Below are 24,698 nucleotides of genomic sequence, written 5' to 3' on the forward strand. Positions count from 1 at the left end.
ATATTCCTTGAAGGTTTTATCAGGTGGGATGGGAATTAATGTTCTTTGCCTTTTCTGTGAACAGTTCTACTATTGAGAATAGTGTACTGTGGAGAGACTGTACTTTCATTTCAAAATTTTGCAATGGAAATGATTTTAAAAGAAATTCTTCCTAAGTGAGGAAAAAGTATCTTCAGAAATGGACTGTAGGCTTGTTTGGTGGCATGGAGACCCCCCTCTGGCAGTTGTGGGACCAGATACATAAGGAGTTATAAAATACAATATATCTGAAGACATATTTATTAAAGAAGAAAATGAAAGCATTCTGTATAGCCAAAGAATTCATTTTAGCTGGCTTAAACAGTACGCTGAAACTTGTCTAATTCTGAATTGCTAATATTTCTTATAAGAGATCAAACAAAAATGCTTGGAAATAAGTTTAAGGCAAAACTTTGGGTGAGTAGGTGAGGGACTAATAATGAAGTAGTTGAATGACATTCAAATATTATATAAGAAAGTAAAAACAAAACAAAAAAACACATTTTCAGGATAAAGGGAGTTTGTATGAAATCCTCAAGAGTTCTGTTAATTGTAGCACTCAGAGGATATGAGAACCTTGCCTTCATTTAGAGTCTCTCATCCAGAAGACCAGGACACCAAGGTGTGCATGAGCTTTGCATACAAATAAATTTATTTTTTACATATATTTATAGCTTTATCCATTATTGATGTGCAGCCAGTGGCACAGAAGAGTATGATATATGACTTCATATTTCTGCTTGGCAGCTAGGAGCGATTCCTAGGAAAGATTAAATGTGTACTGCAAGTGAATATGGAAGGGATTCAGGCTACCCAGGCTTCATGAGGCCAGTCTAGGTTTGTTCAGATTTCTCGTGTGCTGCTGAAGAATATGCAAGCAAAATAACTTCTGGATCTTTAGTTAGAAGAGGATGCTAGCTGTGTAGCTTGTGCCTGTTCCTGCAGTGTATCATACAAAGGTTGGAATAGTTTATCTTGTTTTTGTGTGGATTTTAACTGGGCATTGAAGTGTTTCGTTTGGCCTGGTGGTCCCAGGCAGAGTTAGATTGTCTGTATGAGTTCCTTGAGATAAGCTTTTAATAAACTTTAATCTGTATTGGGATAAAACAGCTGTGCATATGAGTATTACTGGCTTTTCAGGAAATTTGAGTGGTCCTACAGAGTTGCTTCAGTTCCAAGTTACTTGCTAAACATTAAACTGCTATGTTCTCAAAACGGTTAAATAATGTGGAAGTGTAGAGCGCCCCAGTCTGCTGTTTGGTTAAGTGGGATGTTAGTATACCTCTGCTGGCATCCCCAAAGTAACTGGCTTTCAACTTGAAGCAACCCAAGGCCTGGAGAGCCCCGAGGCAGGTTGGTGGTGCTGGTACCCAAAACTTAAACGGGATGAAACGCAGGGGTAAGCGTTTGCATCTGTAAAACAATTTCCAAGCCTATGTATTGATGGAGTGTTTCTTCCTAAGGAAAAATAATTGGTATACAAGAGTGATACATAATGTTCTGTCCTGGCTGAACAGTGAGTGATCTGACTGTGCACAAAAAGCTATAGCAAATACTTGGTATGATGCTGATAAGCTGCCACAGCTGCTTGTAAACCTGCTGAGCGTTTTTTCACTGAAGACCTTTTGCCACCTCTGTAGCACTTCCTCCTTCTTTGGTCTAAAATCAGAGCTCAGACTAGAAGGGGAGAAGGGAGGAAATCAGTACACTTTGCTGACAGTCACTAGGGTTGCTTTTTTCATTTTTTTTTTTTTTCTTTTTAATTGAGGCAACTAAGAACTGGATTCAGATGTTCTTGGATTCCTCCTGCCTTTTATAAACTATGAGATATGGTAGAATTATGTCTCCAGCTTTGTAGCATGAAGGATTAACATACACTTTAAACAGTCCATAAAGCTGTCAGAGTGCAGCATAAGCTCATAACAGTTTTGCTCTGGGCTGACCTGTGGGCTCTCAGGTAGCTAGGGAACAGTTGGACTGAGACAACAACAGCAAAACTGCGTAGAGGGCTGGTAGCTGAATGGCAAACTCTGTGTTGCTGATTAAATGCTTTTGTCTTTACAGGCCGGGTTTCCTTTTTCACCTCTGGGTCAGAGAACCTTCATCGGGTAGAAAAGGTTCGCTGGGGCACTCGCTATGCCATCACCATCTCCTTCACTTGCAACCCAGACCACGGCATTGGGGATCCAGTCCTGACGTAATTCCTCCCAGGATGGAACGTGAGGTCGAATGGAATGAGAGAAGCCCTGCAAGAAGAGGGGAAAAATGGAGATAATTTTATAGACTTGCATTCAATTAGAATTTCCCAGCTGTGTTAATATATTGGAATACATTTTGTTTTCACATGTCCTTTTCTGTAAGTGTTGCAAACAGTGCCTTAAGGACCATCTTAAATTTGGTACATTCTGTAAATTTTTTTTTTTTTTTATTCTTCAGTTTAAAAGATACAAACCACCTTTTGGACCATATCTTGATACGACACCACATGCTGCTGTTACCTGTTGTTAAATTCTATAGTCTCTTCCAATACTATTGGGATTTGGAAAGTTTGACCAAATTAATACAGCAGGATGAGTGCTATTCTTTTGGACATGTCTCCTGTTGAGAGGAATGTTTTCTCCTTTAGCATGGGCATTAGTGGGCAATACACCTGTGGTTTGACTACTGGGCTTTACTTGAACTTTTTTTTAATTAAATTACTACAGATATTTTCTGCTACAAGCAAGGACTAGTTAATACAATGTCAGAAATACAACTGTTTAGTTAGCCAGAAAGCACACCACTTTAGGATTACAAATGTTGTGGTGCTTTAGGGAATGGCACCACAGTAGGTTCCTCTTACCAGAACACAGCATTCCCAACTTGCCTCACTTTTAAGTGGTGTCTTAAGAAAAGTGATTAATCTCCTGGTTGGAAGCCCCATACTAAAGTTATTAAGAGCTCCTTATGGGAATGGCTTGACCATATAACCATGTAAATTGTATATATATTAAAAGGAGAACCGGGCAGAAGTAGTCAGACAGTTTTCTGGATTCAGCTGAGCATTCATCATTACCTAACTCCCCGTTAGGACAGTAGGATTTGGGAGGGACACAGGTGAGAAGAAAGTTAGTTTTGTGGTGGTTTTCCATGTGTTGGTGCTGGGACCCTTAGACTTGATCCTGTAAACCCTGACTTGCTGCTTGGACAGCCGGATAACAAAACCTCCTGGACCAGTGTCTGTTGTATGTGGGCTATAAAGGAAATTGATAACCACTTACATTTTAAATTGAAATGCTCTTGAGCTGGAGCTCAATTGTAAAAACACTTCGAAAACATCTATTTATTGGGCCAAAATTTAGTTTTAAGACCAAGTTTAAGAAAACTGTTGATTTTTGTTACAGTTGACCCAACTTACAAATCCTGTATAGTGAAGTACTGTTTAGCTTGTACAAAACAATGTTTTATCTGTTTCGGAAAGTCTATCAATAGCTTTTTATAGACTTCTTTTTTTTGGTTTAACATGAAGACTTCTTTTCTGTTAGCTAGAATCATTAGTCTGTGGTGTTACTTGAATAATAAATTACAAGAACTTCAGAGAGGAAGAGATGATTGCATTGTACAAATGAAATAACAAAACAAGTAATCTTGCCAACTGCCTTGCTTTCTTACCACAATCAAAGGTTTTTGTGGGTCAACACTTTAAGTAAATCGTAGGAAAAATTATTTTTTCTTCAAATTTTGAAGTGAGCATTGATTTGGTTTATTAATAGTCTATCTTTTCTATGAAAATGTGGGGATGTGCTTTTTTAATGCATACAGTTTCATGTAATTTTCATTTTTGTTTTAATCTCTCCTTTTATGGAAATTGTAAGTATGGGGGGATTACACTGAAGATGTAATAAAGAGAATGACTGGACACTTGCACTTGTGCTATTGTGAGTATTCTAAGTTGGCGCACCAGCAAAATTGGTCTTCTATAATTTCATGTCTTCTGAAAACTGAGAAGGGCATCCTTGCTAATAAGGAATTGTTAAAAGGGCTGGATGCTAGGAAAATAGTAGTTGGGTTCTGTATCTAAATATTTGTCTCAAAGCCTGTTAATTCAAAGAAAGTTGCCTCACACCAAAGTTGTATGTCTTTGTAAAGATCAGACACCAGCAGCAGCTTTAGTGGGTTAAAACTTGATTTCTGACATCACTGTGGTTTAAATGCAGGGCCTTTTCCACAAAAATAATCTAGTATCAGTGGAATCTAAATATCAGTGGACCTCTGTGTGGATTTTGGTTTGATTCTCAAGGCTAAGGTCCTGTGTCCTGAAATTCTTACTTCACTGTAAGTTTTATCACTACTCTGTAACACTGTCATATAAATCAAGGACTTTGCAAATTTTTATAAATGTTTATTAGTTACTTCTCTGTCATGCAGGCTTTGAGTTGCGCTAAGTGAAAATGGCACTTTGAGAGCTGCCCTCTCTAAAATACTTCTATTAAAGTAAATGTAAAATACAAGACCATGTTGGACCATGGGGGAAATCGCAACTAATCTGCTCTCAGGTTTTAATCTTTTGAAGCTTCTGTGTGTCGTAATATCTTCCAAACCCGGTGTGTTCTCCCGCGCTGTGAATTGACTGACATTCAGAAATAAAATCAAGTTGGTATTTGTGGTTTCTGGATTTTTTAAGCTTTAGTAATGTGTTCAATGTGATGACCAAACCTGTCAGATGCAATTTGTGAAAAATGCTTGCGCTGTGTCTGGTAAGAGAATTCACGTTTTGAAAGGAGCATAATAATTCAATATGTTGTGTTCCAGTACTAATCAACATTTTATATCTGAAGCTTCAATATCCGGACTACTAAAAGCAATATCTAGATCTATGAAGAAATTAAATAGCAAATGAGGAAGTAGAATACAATCTAAAAGATTCTAAACGTAGCCTACAGCAGGGAAATAATAACAGCAGAAAGGCTAATGTTCCTGGGGCAGCTTGGAATTTGCAGAATTCAGTGATTGTTAGAAATAAGCTTGACTTAATTTATTTTAGTCCCCATAAATGCCCCCAATAACTTTTTATTAAGCGTCTCTCTCCCCGTTTCTTGACAGGTAATTCTGAATTTGAAATACTTTAATTTCTGCTGATGTTTCTGTCTGTCTTCTTTCAGGTTCAGCCTCCCTGTTGCTACTGGGAAAGGCAGTGCTCTTTTTCTCAGAACTCCGATTAGGTCGAGGGCAGGATGTGTTCTATTAAACTCCTATAAATCTGGTGCCAAGCTGTTGCAGACAAGTGCTCTTAATCGAACGCATGGTAAAAACAAAATCTGGCTTGATGTTTCCTGGGGGTGTGAAAACCTTTGTTTAGAGCCCTTGTGGTTCAAATAAAGTAAAGAAAGGTCAATACATGTTCGGTGGGAACTGGGGTGAAGTCTGGACGTAAATTTGCAGCCTTGTACCTTAGAGCATATTCATTTCAAGTATTTGGGAACGTTAATTTGTACTTTGAAATAAAAAACATTTTTTAAAGAAAGGTGAAGCCTGCTTGTGTGAAATAGAAGCCAGGGTGAAATAGAAAATATGTCAGGAGACCAAGTCAGGCTTTAAATCCTTGCTTAGACATTGGGTGAGGCTTCTGGAGGACTTCAGTGTAACTGTACTACCCTAAAATTATTCTTCTATTCAAAGGTGTTGGAGAATATCTTTCTTCTAAAGCTAACAGATGTTAGATCAGATCTGGTCTCTAGCACAAACCTAGCTTTAAATGCTATAGTATGCATTTTATTTAATTTTATGATTATTTTTATTAATACCATATAAGTTGATTCTAGGAGCTCTGACTGGATTTCTTGGGATTTTTCATGTTTAAAAATTTTGTTTCTGTAAGCAGTTGTATAATCTTTGTTTTTTTCCAAATTACTTTAATTCCCCATAAATCAACAGAAGTTTTGGAAAGATATGTTTACACTGAGATTTTTCCAAATATGTGTTGTCCATATATTGTATATGTAGCTCCATCTAAATGAATTTCAAGTCCGGAAATGCTTTCCAAGATGCTCTACGTACAAAACGATTTTAATTTAGATATGCATCAGAAATTTAGCTTCAGGTCTTAATTATTTGCTTTGATTTATAAGGTAACTTCAACAGGGTACATTTTGAGGCTGTAGCACATGATGAGTAGAACAAAATAAAAGCAAAACTTAAATGGCATTCGTATTGAATGTGCTATCAAGAAAACATGGTTTTCTTTCTTCACTTGCAATTCTTAATACTTTTGAATTTCTCCTTGACAGCTTTCCTTTCCTTGTGTTCCATCTACACTCAGATCTCTGTGCACTGCCTTTACACGTGAATTGGATCTCTGAAGCACTCGTGTCTGGCTTTGTACAGTATTTCTGCCTTGTCTGAATCTTAGGAGCAAAGCAGGTATGTTGCTGGAAGTCAGGGCATTTCTGTGCTACTGCTGAGAGCAGGGGGAAATACAGCCACCCTACTCCTCTTCCCCCAAGCAAAGAAAAAATCCCGGCTCCTGTCTCTCCCTTTTGAGTCTATTGTGAGGAAATCCAACCAAAGATTCCAAGAATAGCAGAAGAGTTATTTCCTTTATGAACCACAGATGGCTGCAGCAGGCATCGATCATTTTAGCCTCTTTCAAGAAGGCAGACTTCTCAGGAAATCCGGCGGTGAGAGCTGTTATAAAGTGGTGGGTAATTCCCCGGTAAGCGTCTATTGCTCCTTGTAAAACACTATGGAGAACTATAGCAGAGTTTGCTTTATCTCTCCTTTTGTAAACCTTAGGAAACTCAAAGCTAATTTTACAGCATGTTTGCTGAAACCTACCGTTCAGCTTTCCCTTAAAGGTAGCCCATTTATCCCTAAAGCATCCATATAGGCACTTTTTATCTTCCATAAAAGCGTTGTTGGCTTGTACTAGAGCCTTTCAGGAAGGAAAATAACCGATCCATTTCTGAACTGCACGCTTGTCTTTGATTCTGTCCATCATCTCCCCTCAAATCCCTTATGGCATCTCTCAGTTCTGTCCTAGCATACTTAAGCTTTTACCTACAGCATAAGTGCAGTCTGTTACTTATTCATAGCCTGGCTCACTAGAATTGTTTGGGACACTTGCAGGATGGTATTGGCACTGCTGTTGTAGTAGCATGAGGAGTGCTTGGCCTTGTGCTGTCTGATGAAGGCTGCAGCCACATGGACACACCAGGAAACACACAACAGAGCCCATGTCTCAGGCAGGGACGGGTCATGCTGATACCAGCACCAATTCGTAGGCAGGCAGCATGCTGTGTGCTGTCTGGGGTCTGTAACGCAGGTTCATGGCTGTTCCTTTAGTTTCTAAAGGACTAGGATTGTCCTAAAGCAAGAGATTTCCCTGAACAGCCTGGGATACAGAGTGAGCAAGCCCCATGTTGTTAATTGTAGCTTTACCGTACTTGTAGCTTTAAAATAGCAATGCCTCAGGCTGCTTTAGTTCTGTACTGTCTTTGACACCCGGTGTATTTCAGTGGACAGACCCTGCCATACTCACACTTAGATCATCTTTCTCAACCATACTCAAAAAAGCCAGCTTTTTCCTATAACCTTCTTAGCCCATGAAGTGTATTAATCTTTAAGAAGAATTTTTGACCTTGGTGAAACTGTCAAATCTTGCTTAATTTTTTTTTCCACTCTTTAGCATTTTTTTTTTTTGAAATGTTCTCTTATTGTTCATCTACTACAGGCACTGTCCATACTTAAAAGGACACCCTATATTTCAAAGAGGTATTTGTTTTTATCTTGCCTGTTTTCTTATATGGCTGAAATAACGATGGGGTAGGGATTTATGCTGTCCACTGTTGAATATCCTTGTCTTTTCATGGTAACTTGTAGATAGTGAATATTGAATTTTGAAACATACAAGAAAAACTTTTTTTGATGTTCTTTATCAGAGGCAGGTTTGCATTAAGGAAGTGATCTTGTTAAAGGATCCCTGCTGGTAGAGTTCCTCCTTTGTGAAGTCTCATTGATTTTAATGGGACCCTACACATGCAGATCAGACTGCAGGATCATGAGAAATGCCTTGCTTAGAAACTTCTCATTGTGAAATTGATAAAGCAGCCTGGAAGTACCGTCTCCTTTATTTCTGTAACCTTTAAATGCATCCAAACAAAGCTAAACCCTCGAAATATCTAGGTTGACTGCTGGATAATCATGAGGCTTTCCAAGGAATCTGGACTGGTCGAATCTTTGAGTTGTCAGGTCAGATGCACCGTTAACTAATGTACCTCCCTGGGACCTTCATCAGAGCCTTCAAGCTGAAGACTCAGTGGTGCAGAAGCACAGGGGTATGTGCCTGAAATCAGCACCTCTCCTAGAAGGAAATGATATTTAATTTATAGAGAGAGGCAGCGATTTACAGAGTTTCTGGAAATTTCTTCTAAGAGGCCTTTAGCGCTCAAAAGGCTTGTTTTACAAATGAATACCCTTCAAATTCTTTTGTTAACCAAAACAAGAAAAGAAACAAAAAGTGCTGAGTAGGTTAATGAGCTATGACTTTTCTGGACAGACACCTTGAAAATTTGGCTTTTTTTTTTTTGTTCATCGGTTTATACAATTATATTAAGCTGTTTATCTGGGTGCCAGGATACTTTGCTGCTGACTTCACAGAAAAGCTTGATGTTTTCTTTTGAGACTGCTTTTCACTGCCAAGACAAAGTCTCTGGGTGGTTCACACCTTGTAGGTGACCTTCTTGGCGTATTAATTCGGCAACCATTAAATCTGGGGGGAAATAAACAATGGTGGGTCCTAATGGACTCATTTTACATGAGTTGGCAAACTGTGAATGGTAATTTCTTCTATCCCCTCTAGCAGACAAACATTTTTATTTCTGGTATATGCTGTTACTGAAGAGGAGATGTGTTCTGGGAGTTCTCTTTGCATTTAGGGCTTTAAATGTGACTCACCGAACACCCTCATAAAAAGAGAAGGCCACGTTTCAGCAGATGATTCAAAACTTAAAAAGGTGCTGTGAAACCAGACCAACTCTAAGCCCATTCATTCCTTGTGCTTCTCAACAGAAAAGGAATGAGAAAAATGATCTTTCACTTGCATTATTTCTGTTTCACTGCTGAAGTTGAGGGCAATAAATGTGTTTTCTTATTTTTCTTTTTCTGTTTCAGAGGGAGATAAATTACTTAGGAAGGAATTCCATTCCACTGGGAGGAATATGATCAAATAAACTTTGCTGTTTACTAGCATGAGAAAGAACTATAACATAAATAAGTCAGAGTGATAAAATGGTGTTAGAGAGCAGCAGATTTCTCCCACGCTGAAATGTCCATATCGATTTTGAATTCACCCCCCCCACCTGCTTTTTTTTTTTGTTTTTAAAAAAAATCAGACCAACAACTGGACATTGTGAGCTTTTAGGGAGCAAAGCTCTTGCTGTTAAATCCCTTCATAAACCTTTCAACAGGACCTCTTCCCTAACACCTTGGACTAATTATCTCATCAATATTGTTTTAATTAATAGTGAATTTTGAATCTGCTATGTTAAGAAAGCTGTGTTTCATCCATCTATTTAAAAATAATGAATTAAGCTTTCCTCTGCATATACCAGCTGTGTTTTTTTTTTTAACTGGAGAGATAATGTTAATTTCTATGCAATTCATTTATGAATGTTTCAGTCTTCTTAGATTGTTTCTTATTTATAAATCTAAATCCTGCCTATACTACTATACACAGATGTTACGTATGGAGGACACCACCACCTAAAAAAAAAAAAAAGTTTGATTTTTTTTTCGTGGTACTATAAGAAAGGACAACATTTTACTCATTTTGAAATCCTTCAGGTGAGGTGTGAGGACATGCACCTGCTCCCTGCTATGGTCCGTGGAGGTCCTACTCTGCTATTAGGTACTTGCACAGTAACTGCGAACCCAGCCCTCTCCCTACTCATCTTCCCTTTCTTGTTTCGTACGCGTGTTGTTGGAGATCTGTCTGTTCGGACCGCAGGCAGGCAGGTAGAATCTCATTTTTCTGCCTCAGCACAGGCTCAGAATAAATGCATGTGGATTTCTCAGGAATGCTGTTCTCATCTTGAAGAGTGCCCTGTTAAAAGCACCCAGCCCGGGTGGTGATGAAGGCTCTCACTCATGTCACATTTATTAATGCTGAGACCGTTGAAGTCTTCCATCTTCACAGCTGACTGCCTGCTGCCTTTGAGCCTTAGTATTTTCATCTCAAGAACTGGAACTTGAGACCTCTTGACTTTGTTTGCTAAATGCTTTTAGCACCTCCAGATGGCTTGCGAGTCAGTGAAAGCCAGTGTGCTGCAAAAATTATCACTTCCAAGAGAAGTTAAACACGTTTCAACTCTGTAGCTAGGATTTGTATCAAGACTTTTGAGCAGGCCATTAAAACTTGTCCTCTTCCTAATCATTCTCCTTAAATGAAATACTTTAGCCATTAAGCATGCACAGAAGGGCAGTAATCAAAACCTTTCCATAGCTGAATCCTATGGGGAGGTAGTTTAGACCTGAGCATCTCAAAAGTAATTTTTCTGTCTTGTGGTCACGGCAGCCCTGTGACTTGCAGGATCCTGAGCAAGGCAGAGGCAAGGTGTTGAGAGCAGCTGTGCTGTTCACCTGATTCCCCTGAGTGGGAAACATAATTGTAACTGTGATTGTAAGTACATTTATAAACAAGGGCTTATATATTAGTGCTACAAACGTGGCAAGGGTTATAAGGAGTGGTAATATCTCTAATTAAACCATTTCACGGAACTGGAAAAACAGAAGAGCTTTGAGCCCTAAAGCTTTGGTATTAACAAATGGAATGGAGTGAATGAATAAGTGGATCAATTAACTTAATAGAAAAAGTAAATGTCATTGTCTGCCTCTCCCCAGCCCAGCAGCTGAGCAGTGTCAATGATCCACAGTTTTCTTTCCCTCCAGCCATGGATGGACACGCAGGGGCTGGGAGTGTGGTGGTGGGAAGACTGAGCTTGGCTCTTAGCCTGTCTCCTAGGGCTGCACTCACTGCTTCCTCGGGGCATCCACCCCCACTTTCTAGGCACTCGCAAGGGCTCCTTTGTGGCATGGAGAAGACAAAGGTGGAAATAGAAAGTGATATGCTTCCTCTACCGTCATTTCGTTTTAATCTAAAATTGATCACTAGGATCAGCTGCCCCCTTCCCTGCAAGATATTTCAAGAAAGTGGAGAATGAAGGTATTGCAAAATCCTTTGAAAGGAATTTAGATTTTTGCTCTCTGGCTTGCTTACTGAATGCAGTCCGAGAACTGCGGCTGCACAAGACCGTCACTTAGGAGACAAGTGTTTTCCGGTTGTGTTCAAGGCCCTGAGAGGTGAGGACTGCGTGTGTACATCCGAGCCAGCTTTAGTCCTGGAGCATGCAAGCGGTCGTACCAGAACAAGTGAAATCCAACTCTAAGCTGTCTGTCTTGAAACTGGGAACTACTATTTCATTGGGAAGAATGCAGGTGTGGAAAGAATGCGCGACTTAGCGGTCTTATCTAATCTGAGTCTCTTTCAAAAGTACTGGCCTGGCCATAAATATTAATTTTGAAAATTCTTTTAGCTATAATAGCCAAGAATGGGTCCTAGCCACATGAGGTTCCAACACTGCTAAACAGCTAAAATGCTGAAACTAATCTGAAATACGAATTTTGCAATGCTGGTACCTTGCAAACCAAAGCCAACCTCTGGATTTGGGCACTAACTTAAACCGTCCCTTGGTAGAAATTTTAAGAAGTGGCTCAGGTGAAGCTTGCCAGTCCTCTTTCCGCACAGTAATTTTGAGACGGCTGTTGTGGCACCTGAGTTCACCTCGCAGCCTCTTTCTAGTCTTGCTCGTCCTTGCAGACTGCTCCCGTTTGTGGTGTTGGTGTTGCTGGGGCACCGCCACCTCCTGCACCCAGCAGCAGGGACGGCCACGGAGCTGCGTGGTTCTCCTCCCAGGAGACAGTTACTCTAAACAGCGGAGCCGCTGTTTATCCTGGGGGCCAGGACTCCATCAATTTGTCCAGTTTATGTTGGGAGGAGGCAGTAAAATGCGATGCTTACAAGAACTGACTGCATGCACTCCCGTATAGGAAGCCAAGAAAGCCCTGGTGTCCGTCGGCCCCTCACAAGGTGGGTGGCAGAGACCATCCTGGGAAGAGGTGCAGAGTATGGGGGGGGGCTGGATGGTGTTGAGTCTACAGCTGGGATGTGGGGGGACACATCTCCCAGGTGTGGGGAGGCTCTAGGGAGGTGCTGGCAGCAGAAAAGACTCCCTGGAAGGGAATGGGAGATGATATTTGGGCTCTTTTGTGGGTCTCTGCAAGACATTATAGGTGATGGGAAGTGTATGGGGTGCTGGTTTGGCTTGGGAGCAGTCGGGGTGACAGTAGGATGCTGATTGCTACTGAAAGAAAGGATGAGGATGGACTGGAGGGAGAAGGCTTTGGCATTTGGAGAAGAAGCTGACAGCGAAGCCTTACTCAGTGTGTCCTTGTCCAGAGCTGTGTGAAGGTGAAACCTCCCATTGCTGAGAAGGTGCTGAAAAGCAAGCGCTAAATCCAGGTGACATTGAGTGCTGAACAGCGCTGGTCTGAACAAATGGCACTTGGTGGGGATTGATATCACACCTGTACACACAATGGGGAAAGGTAAAACTGGTGAAGCAAATGAAATAGGTTTTTAGAGATGATTCACACAGGATTGAGAGTTCAGAGCAGTTTGCAGCGTTTCTGCAGCTGTCCTTTGCTAACAGGACCCCGTAGATGTTGGCTTCTTGGCTTGCTGGCTACCAGCAAGGGAAGGAGGCTGACAGCAGAGGCAGAAAACTCGTGTTGCCCTAGTGTGCTGCAGAATGACACTTTGGCAGGGAAAATTAACAGGAAGAAAAGATCCTGATGGCACTGGTGTCCTCCTGTTCCCACCACAGCACCTCCCAAATCCAGCAGGTAACATAAGGGAATGAGATCAGTGGCTGATCGTGGCAGATGTCTGCAGAAACCTGAGACACTCAGCAGGAAGGGCCAGAAAGTGCAAAGGCAAGTCCAAATGATTAAAACAATGGCATGTGGGTTTTGTTCTTTTTTGTGCTAACTTGAAAGTTCCTCTGAAACTTGTTAAGCTAATTTGCAGAAATGTGTTTTACACAAAGCGTTACTTTAAAGCCAAAAGTTTCAGGAAGAACAGTTAGGAAAAAGTTCAGTTAGGGAACTGCTTTGATTATATATGTGTTGGGGGATCTGTCCCTGTCTGGCAGCGTGGTCGGGATCACGAGGTGGCCCCAGCTGAGCACGTCCAAGGAGGGCAGCCCCTGTGCCTGGCAGCTCCTGGGGCCGGCAGCTCCTGGGGCCGGCAGCTCCTGGGGCCAGCAGCCCCTGCCCCAGCCCCACAGGTGGGAACCTGGCTGCTGAAAACGTGTTACTTTTCCCTGGGGAGCAGGCAGAGGACATCCCATAACACTTCTCTGCTTGGAATCATAGCACTCTTGAAGAGCTGCTTTATGGCTGTCCCTTCTCAAGGAAGGAAAATAAAGTCAGCCAGATCCCCCCAGGAACTTCCCCGTCCCCTCAGCAGCCCAAGCTCTGAATGGGCAAGGTCCGTTAATTTGAAGCAGTTTGGCAAAGCATTGAATTAGGGCCCGAGCAGCGTGCTTGGCTATTATTATTATTCCAAATCACTTGTTCCGCCTGTTTGAGAGCTACGATCCTCGACGGGTTTGGACTCCATTTCATTCAACAATTTTGTAACCACAGGTAACTGGAGAAATGACATGGCTTTGCACTGCTGCAAGGAGGCTGTCAAGGTTGTCAGGTTTTACAGTCAACCTGCTCTGACAGCTCTTCTGTTTGCAGAATTTACCTTGCAGAGTCTGCTCGGAAAAAGCATTCTCTTTGCAGCATTTAATCTAAAAGGAAAACACAAAGGAGCAGCTCATGAATGCCGCTGTAAAAGATGGGTATGTCTCCAGAGATACAGGATCTGGCTTATTTTTTTTCTTTTTTTATGGAGTACACATTGGAATAAGTTTACTTTGTTCTGAGTCATATTGTGAAGGATGAGGTTCAGTACAGACTCATCCACTTTATTTTGTGTGTGTTTTTTTTACAGACTGGATTGGAGAAGCCTGTAAATCTTGGAGACTTTGGAAGTGCAAAGGGGAAATAAGTCTGCCTGTGGTCAGCAAGGGTTTCAAGGCTTGGCTTTTTGTTTTTTCTCCTTTCTGAATGTCTGCAATTTCTAGCATGCTGGGAGGAGGGATACCCTCCCAGGTAGCATGTGCCAGCTGACAGCCAAATCCTGTGGGCATTTGTGGTGGTAGTTACACCCGACTGATGCTGTGCGTGAAGAATATCATGTGTTAAATTAATCTCGGACAAAGGATTAAAGCACTTAACTTAGAACAATTAATAGTTTTATATAATTATTTTGCTTTGGGCTTCTTGTTTAAGTTGTACTCATCTTGATTCAAATGACGTTTCAGTCCTTTCCTCAAAACTCTCCCCAAAAGTCTTCAAATAAAATCCTTTCAGTTGCAAGCCTGCCTGGATTCTCATACAGATACTTGACATTCTTCATGCACCAGTAAAAACATGACAATAAGCTGTAAAGGATTTTTTTTCCTTGGTCTTGAGCACTGCCTTGCAGACTCCCCAGAGCCCCTGGAAGTTTGTCCAGGCTCCAGAAAGCATCCTCTGAGTGATAAACTTGCGTCCTAAGCCTTAAATTATCTAAAGCTTGAAACGGGAAACATGTGCCCAGCAACTGTGTTAGATCAGCAGCAACAGAAAAACGACAAGGGCTCTAAAGCTTTTCTCTTGCTCTCGCTTACTGGGCTCTATTAAATTCTCACACTTTGCTGTTCTGTCTCCTGTGCAGTTTTTTCATCGGCTGAGAATTTGGTCCCAGAAGTGCCCGAGTGCTTACACATGAATCGTGTCTTATTCACCATCTCATCAGAGACTGATAACAGCTTCAGAGAGATCTCAATGCCTATGAAGAAAAACACGGAAGGGCCAGACCTAGTGGGGAATAAAGAACAAAAACGTTGCACCAAAGGCCAAAGAGCAAGTGCCATCAACTTCAGTCAAAGAATAGAGAGTGTTCCTGCTTCCCACCGGCAGTGTTGGTAAACAAAGGCTTTCAAATCCAGGTAAGGTGAGCACTGTTTTGGAAGGATAAATTTAGCAGTGATTAAATGAGCTCTTAATTAACCAAATATTCCCCCTGCTTGGCTTTCCAAATTATTCAATAACTGAACAATTATAATGAGCTTAGCGAGTAATTACTATCCATTCCAGATACTGCCCTCGCCAACTGCAGCTTTCTAACCACCAGCTGTTAATGTGCCAGGAAATGAAGTCCACAAAGTGTGAGTCAAATAATTGAAAACCAAACAGGAAAAAAACAAAACAGTTTCAGAGGCAACGGGAGGAAAACTGCCTCCACCCCCACTCCGTGCTGAGTCCTTAAGTGTGTGGTTGCTCCAAGACTTAGGAACCATTATACAAATTGTTAGTGTGGACCAAATCTGCAGTACTACATTTTCAAGGGTATTCTAGCAAATATATAAAGGTTTCTGGTGTCCCTCAGGAAGGTCCTTGCTCTTTTTTCTGCCTCAGAAGGCTTTACAGAGCCACCTGGGGGCTGACGTGCATCTCTGGAAGGGAAGCCACAGCATCACTTAGAGAGCAGAAAGGAGAAAACAGAAGGTAAAGCCCAAATCAACCAAGAGCACAAATTTTAAAGATAGTTCTAGTTGCAGTAGGGTAAAAGAAGTTGGATCATGAATTCAGACGTTTACTGCTCTGAGTGATATTTAAACAAGCTCAAGTGCATTGAAGCTTCTCACACATGATTTTGCAAAATAGATTTGAAGATATGGTTTCATAAGCACTTCTTTTCATGGCCCATCGGTTGTATTGGATTCACAGGCTGGGGGGTGGACAGTAAATCTGATCGGCAGAAGCAACAATTGGTTTGGGCTTGATTGTAGAGGAGAGAAAAAAAAAGGTAGAAATGAGAAAAGCTTAACCCTTTAAAACCCCAGGGCTGCAAAAACAGATGGACCAGCCCAACCGAGGGGCCAGAAGAGGTTTAAGCTGGAGCCACTCTAAAGGAGATGTTTGTCACATCGTGCTCCTAGCTATGCAGATGTAACTTCTCTGCTGGAGTTGAAGGATTTGCTTAGAGCAATCACACTTGCAGTGACATGCCTGCTTTCTGATTATGTTGTAGAAATCACTAGACACTTATGCCTTCTCTGCAGGCAACCTGAAACAACAGATTTGAAGTTCAGGAGGTATAAAATTTCCCCCAAAGCCTCGAAACTCTCCCTGGGTGTTTCAGGGTTTGGCAGGGTTTGTTGCTGTGGAGCAAAGTGAGGATGGGAGCAGAGTCCCTGGGAGAGACTGCAACTTGTTGCCCAGAAGGAAAAATAGCACAAAGAAAGGACAGAGCAGACAGAGACCAAAGAAAAACAGAAGATTAAAATAAGAACACCAAGGACAGGAACATGCTAAAAGCAAACATATATTCACTGAACAGACAAACTAAACGGTCACATTTGATCCATGATCTTTCTGTAAAAGCTTCGTTCAGTGTGGGCAGAAGATTCAGCCTGTGGAGAATGACGGGAATGCAAAGTCGTTAAGGTAGGTCCTGGGCTGAAGTCTGTAATTACACATGGACCCTCCACAGGCAGAGTTTGAAACACAAGCCTCAGAGCTCTCTAAGCTAAACATTTACTGAAGAATGAGGGAGGACAAAAACATCTATTAAAATGCAGCTTTGATGCCTTTTTTGGATGCTTTTTTTTTTTTTTTGAGGTCTGACCTAATGGTCTTTTTTCTGTGCCCTGACACTACCGGGGACTTCACGCTCGTTTCCCTGCCACCTCTGTAACTCCTCACCCTGCACCATGGGGGCAAAGCAGGGTTCAGGGGCTCCCATACCGGCTGTCCTCATGCTCACAGCAAACGGGATGAGAAGAGAGGAGGATTTGCAAGGTTGGATCAAGTACTTTTCTGCACCAAACACCTGCTAGGAGGTAAGATTTCAAGAAACTGTGAGGCACGAGCCCATTCAGGGCAGCCTACCTCTTTCCCCCTCCCTATTTCCACACTGGGTGTAAAGCCTTACTGCTGGAGGTAGTGTGAAGCTGACATAGTATTGCCTTCCTAAGCCTCCTGCCAGCCTAAAGCAATTCCTCTCTGATCTCATTAAAGAGTAATCTGATGTGGCACATTAACTATTTCATTTTTGCATTTTGTAGGTAACGAAGCCTTTTCCCCACACCTGGGGGCCTTCTGGGATGATGAGCACAAAGGATGGGAGCAGGGGAACACAAGCGGTTCTCCCAGGCTGTGAAGTTACAGGTTTAAAAGTTTTTCTTACCTTTTATCCAACTAAACCCAAGACTTCTTGCAGGTTTTATATTTTTTTTCTGAATAACAGAGATAGATAGTGATTACCCAGGGCACACAGTGTGTGGTAGAGAAAATACTCACTTGGATGGATGGAGAAATAAGGGCAAATGCTGCTCCTGCTCTGTCCCCACCCCTCCAGTGTGGGCCCCCAGATCTGCAAAGAGCTTTACCCATAACTTTGGGCACCAGAGGCTGCAGAGCTTCACTTTCTCATCCTCCCTGAGAGAAGCTGCTGCAAAGACAGAGCGGCACTTTGAAATTAGGGAAATGCTTGCCATAATAAACTCGTGTTTGTATTAAAGCAAACAGACAAATGAAAGCAGCGAAGCAAAGTTAGTCGGTTGCTATTTCCTCCTCTTCTGTTGTTGGGAATTACTCGTGCTATGCCTAAGGCAGGCAGAGGTTCCTCGACAGATTTAATCACTCTAAAAGGATGCCAAGAACAAAATGACAGGGAAGCACTGCTGTGTTTAGCAATCAGGATCGTTCTCTCTGTTCAGCCTCCTCTGCATCAGGATCCAGCACTGGAGCAGGCTGTGGCACGGGCTGTGGCTGGGAGGGATGCACTGCCCTTACCTTCACCAACCCCAGTGCTCCTAACCCACAATGTGGGGAAAAAGGCTGCCGGGAGGTAAAGAAGAAAGATTTTGCTTCCTTACTGTAGCTCCTGCTATTGTTTCTTACCCGGGGAGAGGCTGTAGAGAGGGTATTGATGCAGTGAAATGATGATGCTTTTATCGGAACCATTTCAGCCGTGCTCCCTGAGATGCCAGCCAAGCGCAGCTGCCATTGCTGGGGGCTAAATTATAATCTTTGTTGACTGGCTGCCATTAATCTAAAAATGGATGAGAAGTTCTTCTGGTACACAAACATTTCCTCCATCTGACCATTAATAGCTAACTGGAATCTTGAGTTACTCCTAAAAGGAGAGCTTTTAACTTTTGTACCTAAGACCAAGGATCTCAAAACATGTCACACGCATTAGCGGTGTCTTAAGACACTCGTGCAGACCATGGAAATTGCATCGCTGTTTTCTAGGTGGCAAACTGAGCAGCGGCACAAGGGCAAGTGACTTCTCCGAGGTCATGCAGCAAGTCCATGGTGGTTCTGAAAGAGAAGCCCAGACTTCCCACCTCCTCCCATTCACAGTAATCTCCCTCTTCAGCCTGGATGTCAAACGCTGTCTCGATAGGTGGCTGCAGCATGACAACCCCTGTAAATCTCCTCTGGATTTTATTAGCTATCTTGCTTTCAAGCCTGCCTGCATTACTTATCAACAGCTTTCAGGATGAATGGCCTGTGAGTCCCCACCGGCAGATGATGGGAAGGAAGATAAAGACACACACTCGAGTAGGATCAGCTAACCACTGCTGCTGCCTGCATAGTGCTGCTACCGCTCCCGAACCAAGCGGCAAAAGCAGCTTTCAAAATGTGGTGGGAGAGGTAACTCAGGCTCCAGCTGATTTCATAGTAATGTCATTTCTCTAAGACATTCCCTTCTACAGTGCTAAATGAAAGAAAAACCAATCTGTTATGAGGGAAAAAGCAGGAAGTCAATTGAAATCAGTGGGGTTTTGTTAGAAGCATTGCTATGTAGTGCCTCTTCCTGCGGGGCTTCTTGCACGAGCCACCCCTGTGGCTCTCAAATTTGAAGCCGATATGGTAAACTAAAAGCTGTAGAAATGTTCTGAATTTGATGGAAGTCCCTGATGAGGTTTGCAGGAGCACATATATGAAGCTGTGACTGTCTCCAAAACTCGGTGTTTATGGACACACCACATTTAGTTTCAGGAATCTTCCTTGCTTTGTTTGGACGAAATCGTATTTGTTTTCAGTTAAGAATTCAGCAGCTGAACTCAAGATCCTATTGGGCGTGCACAAGGAAAGGCTGACGACATCTTAGAGAGACGCTGGCCTAAACACGCTGAGACAAACTTAGCAGATCTTACTTCTTCCCCATTAGCACCATTTTGGCTTAGGATTGTGTCCTCTGCCAAGCACAGCTGATATGCGGAGTGGTTTGCTGTTGCAGCAAGTTATTTACTGATTTCCCTCCAGAGAGCTTGATGGAGAGCTTGGGTGGGATCTTCCCCAATAGTGAAGTACAGCCTTCCCTAATAAATTCAACAAGTGCTTAACTCTTCACCTTGCTTCTCACTTTTGAAGGGTTCCTAGTGTTTACAAAAATGTTTCATTTACATTAAAAATTAAATTACAAGTGAGTTCCAAAGAAAATCAGAAAAGCAGAGCCCGAATGCCAGAAGAATTCTTCAGGATTCATTTTCCCCTTTCCTCTTTAAATAGTTTCTTTTCTTGTGTTGGGACAGGAGGAAGGAAAACATTGCAGCAGTTTTGCTTTGGTGTGTCCCATTGGGATCCTTTTCTCTGGGGCCAGGAAGGCTCCAGCTGGGACCGCAGATCACAGAGCTCAGTTCTGGGCACCCAAAACCCGCCAGGCTGCAGTGAGGCTGCCCCAGGGGTGACATGCCACACCAGAAACTCTGCATTGTCTGGGTTCCTGAGTGGGGCTTTTGATATGCATCCCCTTTAGGGTTTTAATACACCTCAGTAACTTTTGATTTCAGGTGTCCCACAGCTGCCTGTTGCATCCTAGAGGTCTGGCGAAGTGAGCTGGCATCGAGCTCCTTCCCCTGCCTTCACAAAACTCACCCCAATTTTTGGGGGGATTTTTGGGGGATTTCGGGCCACCCAAATCCCCCGGATGCTTTGCTCCCAGCTGATTCATCCTTTTCCTCCGCTGTGCTTTAGGTACGCTCCCCATCAAGGGCAAAAAAAGCTCGTATAGCAGTAATAATAATCACTTTAAATGGTACTTATTTTCTGTGAAGCTGCTGCTACAGTTCTGAAGACAAAGCAATTTATTTCTTCCAAGCCATAGCAATTAACTCCAAGTCTCTCCAATTCCCCTGAAAAACTTGAAACTGACAACAGCAACCAATATTATATGGCAAAAGCAATCTGTAGTTGGGCTAAGCTGTAGTTAGTCACCAGCTCTGGGTGTTTCCGTGGGTGCTGCCAGGGATGACAAGTGGATATGTGACAGGGATAAAGTTCGTCCAGGTTCAGCATAGGAAGAAAGGTGGGAGAGCAAAGTTAGCACTTGGAAGTGGGTTTTCTCTGCCTAACAGACTTGTTCTGTTCAGGAGATGTTGTGGCAACGTTATATTTTAAAGAAATTAAGTGCTGTTACGTAGTCTGGTTGTGTGCAACCGCTATGTTTTAAAACCTGAAATAATAAGCAAATTTCCTTCCTGAGAACCTCAGGAGGGAAGATTGCTCCTGCCACCAGAGGGACTCCAAAACACAACGGCCAAATTTCCGGGGCTGACCGGCGTTTCTGAAATGTGCGTTATCTGCTTCCACTGCTCAAGGGCTGGGCTCAGTTATGAAGTTTGTGCACTTTCTATTCTGATGCTGCCAGGGGAGCAGATTCTGTATTTGCTTCTGAGCAGAGCAACCTTGTCACCCTGCCTGATCTCCTGGGCTAACATAACTGGGCAGCATGCCGTGGGAGGTACAAAGTGCTCATAAAATCACCTCCACTGCTTTTCCTGGTATTCCATCACACAATAGGCACCAGAAATGACTGCTAAATAGGAGTTTAAATGTTAATGATTTGCTTGCATACACAATTAAATTGTAATGTGGAGCTTTTAAGCGTTTACTGCAAATGTGTTGTTAAAAAGTGGGGAGAAAGATGAGCAAAGATGTGTGATACAAGGTGAAGTCTGCAAAAAGTCAGTGAGCTTCAAATGTATTCTCCTGAGCATGGGGAAAACAAGTATTCTCACTTGTCCCACAAAGGACCTGCCTTTTCTTTTTTCAAGTGAAAACAGAAAAATTGCTGTTGCTGCAGTAGATACTACCTTAGATTAAAGGAAGGAAAGAGCACTCAGGATGAAGCTGCTTTTCTTTCACAGCCTGCTCTTTCTGATGAGCTGGGGGGGAACAGAGTGGGGCATACAGATTTAAACACCAAGGGATGTTGGAGAAGATTTTCTAGTGATTAACCTGTTTTCTTTCCTGTAAAGCCCATATGCAGTTTTGCAGTGACAACCTCTGCCCCAGCAACAAAAATACTGTCATCTTTCCTAAAATTACCATCTCCTGTTTAGAGACTAGCTATGTCACTAAACCTGCAGCAGAATTGCATAGGGCACACACGTCTTGCCTGCTTGGAATGTAGGAGACTAGCCAAAGCAACGTTGTTTTAAAATAATTCACCACATTTTGCTTAGTTACAGCCTGATGGACTTCCCTGCTGTTATTTCAGCCCAAGCTGAGATGCTTCAGGTTTACCTAAATAATAAGATGCTTGCAGTTTCCAGAGCCCCATCATCTGAATTCTGGTTATGTGACTATCCCAATTTCCATATGAAAAGACTTTATAACCTCTCTGGTTGTGGAGAGCTGGTGTGTTTTTCATCTCATGATTTTGGGAGCCCTGACTCATCCTTTTTAGTGTCGAAGACAGGTAATGCTCCTGCCTCATACAGAAAATAGCTTGGGCTGCTTTACAGCAGTTTTGTTGCGCCTGTATTGACTCTGTGCTCATGAACTGAGATCCCACCGAGCCCAAAGTTCAGAGTCCCGTGTCCTCCCCAAAATACTCTGGGTGAGCAGCAGGCAGAGCTACCCCATATGGGAGCTTACAGGTTGTGTCGGCCCTGGACTAGGCTCTGTGCTACAGGCAGGCAGCAGCAATCCCAAAGTTAACTACCCCATTTTGTTGTTAAAGAAAGATATATGAAGACTTTATGCCTGTTTCCAACACGTGAGCACACTGAGAACTGTCAAAGCTTCCACAGTTACAGACAAGAGGAACTCAGTTAACGCATCTGCTCTTGCAGGATATTTATTAAGTGGGTCAAAACTACTGACTTTTGGCAGTTTAACTGGTCTGATGAGACAATAAGAGAGATGTTGTTTACACAAATTTATCTTTTAAATTGAGCTCTGATCCCCGGGAGTATGAGAGGCTCCCGAGGAGTCGCATTTGCAAAGGGCTGCGGCTCCGCGGCGCTTCCTGCAGGCGGGGGGATGCTGCATGCTGAGCTGCTAAAGGGCTGCCATTCATTACACACAGCGGTGTCTTCTGATCGCTGGCCAGTTTTGCTTGTCAAATAGGCTCTTGTCTGCCCGAACGACATGCTTTGTGGGTGTCATCAAATTTACTGGGTCTCTCCTTAGAGGAACCTCACGAGGGTTCATCAGAGCCTGACAGGAGAGGGGAGCGGCTCCGAGACGGGATGGGCTGAAGCTGGTCAAGAAACCCGACAGTGACAAATACCTCATACTTAGCCTTTCATTTGGGTGCTCCTCCTTCAGCCTTTTGGTGTCGGCAGCTCCAATGCTACAGCACGAAGTGTGCACCCCGCGTGCTGCTCAGAAGGGCAGCAGAAGCCTGCCAGGGGACGGCTCGCGGAGCACAGCCCACCCTAACCAAACTCTTCTGTTGGCTATCCGCTCTGGTAGAACTGCATATGTAACCCACTCTTCTTTTTTCTTTTTTTCTTTTATTTTTTTCAAACACAGCTCCCTTCCAGCTCCCCCTTCTCATTACTAACTACAGTTTTAGGCTGTTTGGCACTAGATGTTTTAGCACGTGTTTGTTGAGGCAGGAAGTGTATTCCCCAATGCTCTTTTTGACACCTATGCTGCTCTTCCATCATCTGCTTCCCCTACATACCTGGTAACAGATATATACTATTTCATATGGGATAATCATCTGTCCTACGGCCGCCTTGCAATGCTGGGGTGGGACAGTGGCTTTCAAGGAGTTTCTCCTCAGGCCAAGCACTGGAAATCAAGACCCATCAGGACTGTTTCAGGTCAGGGTGGGTTTTTCTTGCACTCCGTGAGCAGCACAGTGCGGCACACCTTGTGGATGACGCACGCGTTCCAGCCGTCCCACACCGCCCTTTGAGTTAAGTCTTATCTGTGTTATTCTTACAGGGGAGTGACTTCCAGCCTCGGAAATGGAAAGCAAAGGGAAAGGAACAATGGCTTCAGAATTAATAATAAAAAGAAATGAATTAGTTCCTGAAAAGTTCTTTACAACTATTGAAGCCCACTCTGTCCTGCCAGTTCCCAGCAAGAGCTGTGTTTTAGTCCCCCGCGTTTGTAAGGAAGCTGGCACTGTCACATCCATTTCTACCACCCAGCTTGGCAGTCTGCACAATGCTGGAACACCACAAAGTGGGTCGCAAGCATTTTGAAGAAAGTCCTGTGATGAAAAGTAATGTAAGCAATGCTAAGGTGAGTTCCTTATTGCCCCTTCCCAAAAAGCACCCTAAAAACTGCACCTATATGAAGAATGCCAGACTTCGGGCACAGGAACCTATTTCCCTGGTCTTTGTCCAACATGTGCCCCGAGGGGGTTATTTTTCTGCCTTTATGCATAAAATCCAGCATGTGGCTGTGCTGTGTTCTCTGTGCCCCATCCTTGGCTGCTGTGTAGGCACTTCGTGTTTCGGCTTGAGCACAGACGTACCCTAAAGCTTGGCACATGCTACGAGAGGATCACCCAAGGACACAGAAACCCAGTACCACCGTAGTGCTGCTGAGTTCCTCCTCTCAATCAGGTCGGTGTAGGGGGATGCCATAAAAAAGTGGAAATGACTGCTCCTGAAGCAGCTGTCTGTTGTTTCAGAAGTCCCTGGACATTGCCAGCTGCTGACAATAGTTTATGCAACTCTTGCTGCGCTTTAGTTATCCCCAGAGTTGGGGCAGATGGCTTAAACACAACTTTATCCCTATTTAAATGAGCTCCTTAGAGCACAGCTGAGAGCAGCAGCCTCTCCCTGGTAAACGCAGCCCTTGGGCTGGGTGAGGAGAATGTGGGAGGGGAAACCTGACAATGGACCACTTTTTAATCACAATTTCTTTTATGAACTTAAGTTTTATAGTTTACAGGCATCTCTAGCATCTATGGTGGAGGTTTACCACTGGGTGTTAAGTGGGAAGAGAATGAGCAAAATACATCAAGGCAAAATACTTTTGGTGAGATTTGCCAGGGTTAAATTTGTCCGTTTTATGATGAGTCTCACAGTACAGGTCTCAGTCATTTTTTTAGAGCCTCAGCTCTTTGAGTGACAGGATTATAAGAATTCTCTTTTTTCCTTTCTGAGATAAATTTTCAGTTTTTCAAACTCTGTTGACTGTGGAGAAAGGGACCAACTTAAAATCAGTGGCAGATTAAAATCATCTTGGGTAGAAAAGTTAAAATATGACATGCCTTTTTAGAT

The 24,698-nt window shown here is 42.9% G+C and overlaps 1 protein-coding gene and 1 long non-coding RNA gene across 2 annotated transcripts in view; both read left to right on the forward strand.

Moving 5' to 3' along the window:
* Window positions 1–4,680, forward strand: part of OGFOD3 (2-oxoglutarate and iron dependent oxygenase domain containing 3) — a 44,233-nt gene extending 39,553 nt beyond the window's left edge. Inside the window, exon 8 of the mRNA XM_035561896.2 lies at window positions 2,083–4,680. Within this exon, the coding sequence (XP_035417789.1) occupies window positions 2,083–2,219 (137 nt within the window). The 3' untranslated portion in view covers window positions 2,220–4,680. The remainder of the gene's footprint in view (window positions 1–2,082) is intronic.
* Window positions 4,681–14,938: 10,258 nt separating this feature from the next.
* Window positions 14,939–23,494, forward strand: LOC118255603 (uncharacterized). The gene is made up of 4 exons (XR_004781002.1): window positions 14,939–15,155; window positions 16,831–17,051; window positions 17,277–17,379; window positions 23,407–23,494. It is a non-coding gene; the product is annotated as an uncharacterized LOC118255603 (long non-coding RNA).
* The last annotated feature ends 1,204 nt before the right edge of the window (window positions 23,495–24,698 follow it).

Source organism: Cygnus atratus, chromosome 18 (genome assembly GCF_013377495.2).
Source record: "Cygnus atratus isolate AKBS03 ecotype Queensland, Australia chromosome 18, CAtr_DNAZoo_HiC_assembly, whole genome shotgun sequence".
NCBI lineage: Eukaryota > Metazoa > Chordata > Aves > Anseriformes > Anatidae > Cygnus > Cygnus atratus.